The 8,865-nt window shown below is 39.0% G+C and overlaps 2 protein-coding genes across 3 annotated transcripts in view; one reads left to right on the top strand and one right to left on the bottom strand.

Moving 5' to 3' along the window:
• The window catches only part of LOC132905509 (phosphatidylinositol 3,4,5-trisphosphate 3-phosphatase and dual-specificity protein phosphatase PTEN), a 14,598-nt gene extending 9,275 nt beyond the window's left edge, over positions 1-5,323 (top strand). The window contains exons 9-10 of one of the 2 annotated variants that reach the window (XM_060956877.1): positions 3,746-3,829; positions 3,945-5,323. In XM_060956877.1, coding sequence (XP_060812860.1) covers positions 3,746-3,829; positions 3,945-3,964 — 104 coding nt within the window. In that variant the 3' untranslated portion in view covers positions 3,965-5,323. Of the gene's footprint in view, positions 1-248; positions 3,468-3,745; positions 3,830-3,944 lie in introns of those variants that run through there. The other variant, XM_060956878.1, reaches the window with a different exon arrangement.
• LOC132905515 (N6-adenosine-methyltransferase non-catalytic subunit) lies at positions 5,050-7,360 on the bottom strand. Its single transcript, XM_060956896.1, has 5 exons — positions 7,201-7,360; positions 6,933-7,109; positions 6,545-6,862; positions 6,090-6,472; positions 5,050-6,007 (listed from the first exon to the last, which is right to left on the bottom strand). The coding sequence occupies exons 1-5, from the start codon at positions 7,255-7,257 to the stop codon at positions 5,770-5,772; spliced, it is 1,173 nt and encodes a 390-aa protein (XP_060812879.1). The 5' UTR covers positions 7,258-7,360; the 3' UTR covers positions 5,050-5,769.
• Between the last annotated feature and the right edge of the window lie 1,505 nt (positions 7,361-8,865).

An 8,865-nucleotide genomic window follows, 5' to 3' on the forward strand; every position in this document is an offset into this window, starting at 1 on the left:
TGGAAGAATGTGCGCGCGAACAAAAAGAATAAAAAAGAAGAAAGGAAGAAAGAGAGAGTGGGAGTGAGAGAGAAATTTACTCGAAAAGGAATGTGGATAAGAGAAGAAGAAGAGAAATATATAGATATTTGGTAGTGAGCTCACTTTGTCCTCCACCGCACCGCACCGTATTTAGATATAGATTCGATCTAAGAATTGAAACACACAATATTGATCAACTGCCTCTCTGTATGTCTGTTCACCCTTAGTGGACATGGACCAGCGTGTTGGACGATACCGCCTTCTATCAGACGGAGGAATGATAGATGTTTTGTGAGTTCATCGCCAGTCATCCCTCTACACTCTTCGACATTGCTGTCTCTCGCATATTCACATGCGGACATTAGAAATTCGACTATCATCTTTATTATCGAAGATGTACGCTCGATTGGAATGTTACGCTCGAACAAACGATCGTGTCCTTTTAACGACACGTAAAGTGTTGTTAGACGACGCATATTAGTTTCAACAAGCCAAAGAAAACGTTTATATCAGTACCGAAATTTTGTTTCGTATCTCAAAGATTCGTGTCTCAAAAATATGTCGCTTTCTTTCTTTCTTAACTTCTTTGACGAATGCGCATCAGTTTGGCTCCTGCTACACGCATATTCTTTCTTTTCGTTCAATATGTTTGATCGTAGAATTCCATTGGAATTTATTTACAAACACCAAGCATAAATATAAACGAATGTTTTTTTTTTTTAAACCATGTATTTTATATTTATTATCAACGAGCTGGAAGTTCTCTGAACGAAATCTGAAAGGAAGAGGAAAAACGAAAAAGAAGAGTGGAAAGGCTAAACGTTATAAAAAGAAAGAATCAATGTAAATGGTAAAGAGAAGTTCTATGCTCAGCATATTAAAGATACATAATGCGGCTTGTGTAACGCTTATCTCGTTTTGTCGGTGAAACTGCGCATTCTCGCGAATACGAGACAATGGCTGGTGTTTGAAGAAATAGCCGCGTCGGTCTTATAGGCTGAGAAAGAAAGTGTGTTTATATAGATTATGAATCCAGATGGAAGAATAATGCTGTAAAGAAAAAAGCAAGATTATTTTCGTAACGTTAATAAATTGTAAGTCAATAAATACAGCAACAAGAATGGTAAGGACAAGAAGAACATCAGCATCACCAATATTCACGAGAACTCTAACATCGGTAACCACAACGCCGAGGATGTCGCTTGCTCTTCGTTCGATAACGACGACGTTTATCGTACTTTTGTATTAACTTTGTTTTCCCTCTGTAAAGACGATCGAATCGATACACGTTGTATCACCACATTAGCTAAACACGTAACTTTATGTTTTTCTATTGCAATCGGTATAATTTAGCAAAACTTGTTTCACTATGGCAAATCTACCGAAAGGAATATGTATATGGAATGATGTTATCTGACGAATTTTGCGATCACAGATACTTATGTATATGCGCAAAAAAGAATAAAAATGAGGAGAAGAGCGTAACAAAAAGGAAAATAGACGAGCGATGTAGAATGTATCGTGCGTGAGTCGTTCAAATATTACATAGTCATGAAAAATCTGGCCGTGCAATGTTTCGCTTCGACTCGTGATCACGGCGCGCATAAACATTTTTCCTTTTACCTAAGCTAAGGCTATTTATGACAAATTTGCGAATTGCGCCGTGAAAAGTAGAATTGTATAAACGAATCTATTCGGTGTAGGGTTCGCAGTTTTTATTCTTTTCGAAAGTAGAAGGCGATACGACGTTAATCGATAAATCGTTACGACGATATCGTCCAATAGATTCTACACCGACTCATCGGATGTTCTACGAATGTTTCTGATCGCTGTTCGTTTACATGGTCTCGAGAAAAAGCAAAATTGAGAAAAAAGAAAGATAGAAAAACCATAGATGTCGGACTCGGAAGCTATGCGGTTCTGCTCTGTGTTACGGCTAAAAAAAAGAAAAAGAAAAAAAAAGAGAAAGATCACATTGTAACGTTACGATGTTCGCGATGCGTTTAAAAAGTCGGTATACGCCTGCGATCGTAGTAACGTTCGATGTAGATCGAAATTTTTCGCGAAATTTTGTTCGAATAAAAGGTATCGTTGTTTCCTTAGCACTCGCACAATACGCGAATTCTTTAAGCTTTTGGACGAGAAACGTCCATTTGATGGAATATGCAAAGGATACAAATGAATTTAGAGAACGCAACAAGAATCGTTTCTGACGCCGTCCTTTCCTAACTCATAGCTTGTACGTTGCGATACGATAGTTGGTAACTCGATGCAATTAAAAACGATGATGACAAATAGAGTGGCGTCATGCATCGTTCCAACTGGCATTTCTTCTAATTTCGCTGTTATTGTATCTTCGTTTTGTTCGTTTGTACATGCAGCCATGAACGAACCTTTCCATTATGTATACGCTGAGACCGATACGCAGACCGGACAAGTCGCACGCGCGCTACAGAAGAAAATTGAAAATCGACCGAGTCCGTATATGCAACAAGAGATGATATTGCAAAAACTTATTCCTTTTAACGAAACGTATTAGTATGTTGAAATTTCGCGTGTTTACATCGACGCTTTCTCTCTTTTGCTAACTTGCCGAGTTGATCGTTCGCATAGATTTTAGCCACGAGCCTTAGACAAGATTACGAATAAGAATAGGAATACGCGCGCACGGTTAAGTCAAAAAAATGCGGTCGTTCGTTATCGTTCGCTGGTGCATCTTTCCGTTCGTTGATATAAGTACCGTAAACTTATGAAATTTGCATAAAATTAGTTATGGCACGATAAATACGTTGATACGCGATTCACGTATGTCGAAGAGAATGCATCGAGAAAAAAGCTCATTCTCGTTTTTCGAATAAATTCTGATCCCGTGTCTCAGAATCTATCTTTATTTCTACGTTTCGTTTTCTTTTTGTCATCGAAATTAAATTTGATGGTTGATAAAATGGAAGAGAGGAAGGGAGGGAGGAGAGAAAAGGAGGAGGAGGGAGAGAAAGAGAGAGAGAGAGAGAGAGAGAGAGAGTGCGTGCGTGTGTGCGTGCAATGATCGAAAACAGCGCAAGAGCGAATGAAATACTTATTCGTGTTATCAGGTAGCGAGTTTTGGATTACCTCGAACGAATTAGTAAATTTACCTCGCTCGAACTATTTTAATCGCATCTGTAGTTCACTGAACTAACGTCGACTCGCTAGCAATCGTTGCGATACCTCAGTTTTTTACCCTCTAAAAGTAACGAAGAAGGTAAACTTACTAAATACGTTTTTACGTACCAATAATTATGGCATACGTATGTACCATATTGTTACTTCTTGTAACGTACACGCTTCTCGGACATATTTTTTCTCATACGAAGCTCATGAATATCGTTTTATAAGTGATATCTCTTAAAACTAACTTTTATATGATTCATGCGGAATGTTCAAAATATAAATAAGATGCATTATTTTTTTCTGTGATATTATATACGAATACAACTCTCCACATATCGTCCCCTCCAACATTTTCGATCATTTAAAAAAAAAAAAAAAAAAAAAAAAAAAGGAAGGTTATCGAGCATCGGAGGACGCAATTAAACAACAACACGTTGTTCCTCTCTATTTTGTTCGTTTCATTTTTCCGCATCTCTTTTACTTTTCTTTGTTCTTCCTTTTCGAAATTTTCTAAACGTAGTGCGAGTTTACTGTTTTAACGATGATTTTTGTTTGTTCTTATGAAATACGCTAGGAAACACCCTGCATAAAGTAGGAAACGGAGAAAACCGAGATCCTTGCCACTCGCATTCGCAGAAATTTAAATTCTTTTATACAGGTACGCATTTGCTCGACGCGATTCTGCGTTTTGCGTTTCGTTAACTATGTGTGTATATATATATATATGCTAACAAGTCAACTTTCCACGTAATTCACATTGACTCTGCTTACAGGGGAGTCGACCTATTTGTGACTTTGAAACTGTAGACCGATCCGATGGAGACCGATCAGAACTAAACTCTGCTCTCAAAAACGGTCCACTTCACTGCGACTCATCGTTTGCTCACGAACGAATCGATCAGTCGATACCAACGAGTTCTGCCTGTGCCTGCCAGTTCATCGCTATACATATATATATATATTCGTATTCTTCTTAATAGCTGGTAGAATTTCAAAAAAAATTGCGTTTCTTTCTTTTTCTCGTTCTCTCTCTCTCTCTGTCTCTCTTTTTCTGTCTAATCACTTTTACCATGTGTAAGATAGTTCTCTTCGCTTACACGGCATTTTTGGGAAAAGAACAAAATGTGATCGTTTCCAGTGAATCGCTGTATGGAAGACTGCGTGCAAAAAAAGACGCGTTTCTTAACTCGGACGATCAACATCTTCTAATTTATACTTTCGACGACCGATCGTACCGTTGATCAATTTTAATTTGTAGATACTCGTTTCTCGTATATTTTATATCGACGACAATATGTAATTAGCTAGAAAGAAATATATTTTATACTCGCGTTGACCGCAAGGTTCGTCGTTCGATATTTTTACGCATATTGACGATCATTGTTTCAAGGCAATGAATTTGTCATCTTCTTCTTTTCGTGATTTTATTCAAACGATAATTTTGGTTTCGCAAGCTTTTCTTTCTCTCGGACGTTCAATGAACCGAATCGGTAAGCACATCCAGTATTCTATAGTTTTTATTGCCGAGACAATTCCATTCTTTAATTCATTGTACTCGCCGAGCATAGTAATCGTACATAGATTTAGAAGTTATACGAATTATTATGAAACGAACGTTTCGTAAAGTTTTGGCGATGCGTCAGCGATGAAAATCAAAGGATGTTATTCCATGAAATCTATAATTTAAAAGCGTCGTAAATCGATTGTCGTCAAGCATGATTGGTTCCTTTTCGTCACGTTTAAAGTTGGTGGAAAGTTTCAGATGCGAGAAAATGCGAACCATTTATCGAATACGTATTCTATACTACCGGAAGCTTTACTGGGGCCAAGAAGTATGTTCGTAAGTTTCCGTGGATCGTATAAAAGTTCTAAATGTAGTTAACTATATAGTAAGTTGTATTTATAGAAATTTCAATATTCTCAAGACACAAAGTACAAAGTAATATGACCGGATCTCAAACGTTTCGAAATAATCGCGTTTGCTTTCTAAGAATGCGTATACTTAAGATGCTAAGATTTGTATAATCGTTCTTAAGCAATTAGACGAAAATTTAGAAACTCTCGGCTAATTGTGCCGGTGAATGTTTGATATATTGTTAAGCGACCCACACGCATAAGTAGACATAAAGCATTGATATTCTCGGTGACCATCGATTCGACATTGGACTTTATTTCAAACATGTTGTATATCGGTTTGCGTTACAAAATATTCCAAATAGGAAGCGAATGGATAAAGTATTTACACGAAATGCGGTGTATATTGTTAAAAACATCGTGATACTCGACTTTAAAACATAAGTCAGCCCGATAATTCGATATCATTCGCGCGTTAACTAATTCGTTGCGTGATTATATTTACATGTAATTGAAGAGAATTGGAATATTCGGTAGCGCGGTGTATTCAAAATACGCTATAACACAATATGTAAAACAAATTATCGTACAATACAAAGGTACAAGTTTTCTTCACGTGATACCGAATCTTTTAACGGAAGAGATGTGATGATCTGGTTGTCAACGTTCTGGCAACGTCTGGTGTATTTGATCGTTACAATATGTAAAAAAAGGATTTAAAACGATCATCGATGGCGGACCGTTTTACCTTCCTCTACCACGTCCTCGAGTAAAACCGCCTCTACCTCGACCAGTGACTTTTCCCTTTGGCGGTGGAGACTTTGGTCTGAGAGCTTCGATACGTTCTGTACAACCTGTGGTGATTTGACCGTTGGCAAAGTAACTAGTATAGAGGTCTGCGTTGAAATTAGTGTTGGTTAGCTCAGGGCCTACAGTAAGCCACCCTGGTCGAATAGTACTGTCTCGACCGAACAAATGCAGTCTATGTAAAGCGCGAAAAATATTGTTGATTAGCTGAGTGAGTTGAACGCTCTGATACGTATGCGCATGCCTTTCTCGCTTACCGTCGTCTGCCGAGACAGAAGTGTTCGATTATATGAAAAATCTCGACAGGCTTTTCTATAGAACCATATTCGGGCTCCTCCGAAATGATCAAATCAATATCGACGTTTGCATGAATGAAATCTCCATCCGTGGATCGTCTGACGGTCCCCTTGATACCCATTAAGCAGTGCTCTTTGGTTCTCTGAAGTACGGCCTTGCTGTCTAGGTTTTTACTGTGCCCCGGGTTATTAATGTTGGTGCGAATCCAGCATATGTCTTCGCATCGTCTAAAGCCCCATTTCCGTAGGCAGAAACGTCCCATATCTAGTCCATCGCTACTACCGCACCACAGGAACACGAAGCTCCGATTGGCCGCTACCTCGCCGATATCCAATTCCATTATCTACGAATATAGATTGTTTTTAATAAAGGCGTTACGAGTAGAGAAGAGGTACGTTTTATAATCTCTACTCACCTGATCCCAATTCCAAAGTTGCACGTTTGTAGCACCGCATGTGCGTTGGTACTCCTCCAAAGGAGGTTCGATCAAAATTACATCGAACTTGCAATTCAGTTCCTTCAAATTGTACGTAAGCAGGTCGGTTTTTAGGTACATGGGTGGTGTTGCGGTTTCGGCAATTAAATCGTCTTTCAACTTGATCAGCTCCCGCAGTTTCGGGTATTCCTCGAATCTGTCCGCCAGACCCACGTCCCTAATGAAATTTTGAGGTCGTTGACCCGTGTCGATAAAATGTTGACAGTAGTCATTATGCGGATTCGACGATTGCGTTCCCTTAAAAAATAAATTCATAGTCGATAATGGAAACAGATAACTGCTTGGTTATTAATACAAACTCGCCTACCTTTAGAAACGTCGACGAGTCTTTGTAAACGATTTCGTCAGTCGGAGCTGTCTCACCTTTTAAATCTTTCACTCCGTTCTCCGATTTCTCTGATACCGATTTCAATTTTTTCTTTTGAGTATCGTCCACATCCGTTCCAAGAATTTGCCGTAACTCGTCTACACTCGAAACACCTAACTACATGGAAGAAACGAATTCGTACCATTCACAAACTCTTATTTGCGATCATAACCTCAACGTCATGATATTACGTTTGAGTAGTTCTTACCGTCTGAGCGAGCAACTTCTTGCGTTTTTGCGAACGTTCGCGTAGCGTCTGAAGCATCTTTTGCCAAATCCTTTGGAACTGGCGGCAAAATAATATTTATCGTACATTTCCGTTTATACCTAACATACCGTTATACCCATATTTCTGTTCATTTCCTTGGTTCGGAAAGGAGAACAAGCAGAACAACTACAGATGTAATTCGTTACTTTCCTTTTATCTTGATAATTCAGTGATCGAATTTAAGAGAAAGTTGGCGAAATTTGACGTTTGTACACTCAACGATAATTCGCTGCTGCATAACCTAACATTCCAAAAGATCTGAAAACAAAACGTACACGCACGCCATCTTGTAGCGAAGCGAGTTTTCATTTTCGTTCATGTATCGCGCTAAGACAGTGCGTAAACGATGAACGACCTCTCGTGGAAAACCTTGCAACTGACGACGAGTCCGCTTTGCGTCCGAGCAGCGTTCGAAGTTGCTATCACGCACGAAGAAAATGACGTTTTTACTTTTTCGAAAAAAATATGGTTGCAAACATATAACGCCAAGCGAATCGAAAAGGCTTTCTCTTGGCTCGTTCTTGCGTTGTACTTTTCTCGACGCGAAAGCGATCGCTATCGATTTTAGTACAATCTCTAAACATATTAATAGAATAAATAGTTGCGACGAGCAATGTAGTCTTAAGAAAACAAAAAGATCTCGTTCTAGGTAATAGGTGCATTTTATATGTTTCTCGATGGATTATTAGAAGAACCATCTAGGAAGGGAAGTAGGATTGGAAGGTGGAGCGATCGAAAGCGAAAGTTAAGCGAGGATAGTGAAAGAAGAGTGTGTCACGAAAGCGCAGCTCAGGGAAATAAAATAACCAAGATAAGAGTGGCGGTGGACGCGGCGACGGGAATGGGCACGAGTACGAAGGAACGATTGCAGAACGTTTTATGATCGACACAGTCTCCCTTAGTCTGGTTTGAAATCGACACGCGATCGCAGTCTTCAGGAGGAGCGCCAACGTAAAGCGGTGACAATCGGTCACGAACAGAATCGCAGTACGGTCGTTTCCTTGTAATATGTAAGATTTTCAACAGGTGACGAAAATAGACGTTTCAAAGCATGACTAGAATTGATAGACCAAGGCTAGTTGAGATTCGATTTTCCTTGGAGAAAGCGGAGGACAGCTAGTGGACCGCGCAACTAGCTATAACTCACCCTTGATGAATAATCGAGACGAAGACCGTATGAAATCGTAGACAATTTGATTTATGGTAAGCGTTTGTTTAATTTGACGTCCTTTTCGATTCGAAGATCCTTTGATCAGAAACTTCTCTGATTAAGGATTAAAAATGAATAAAGACAAATTAATTTCTCGTTCTAAACACTCATTTTGATTGATTTAGTACTACTAGCGTTAACTCATATTGGCCAAGTAAGAGGTTAAGCAAAGGAAGAAGATCGATCAGGCAACTTTGAGATATACAAGCGAGAAAATGTTGTTATATGCGAGGATGAAAGTAATTTACGTAAAACAGGAAAAAAGAACGGATTCTATACATAACCTAACTGCGCTGTTCATTGAGCAGGCTCGATTAATCGGGTAGATAGAAATGCTGGAAAATTTGGGCGACGTTCTAGTTCTAGAGTAAATTCGAACAATAGGCGATGAATCG

The sequence above is a fragment of the Bombus pascuorum genome, chromosome 3 (assembly GCF_905332965.1).
Source record: "Bombus pascuorum chromosome 3, iyBomPasc1.1, whole genome shotgun sequence".
Classification (NCBI taxonomy): Eukaryota; Metazoa; Arthropoda; class Insecta; order Hymenoptera; family Apidae; genus Bombus; species Bombus pascuorum.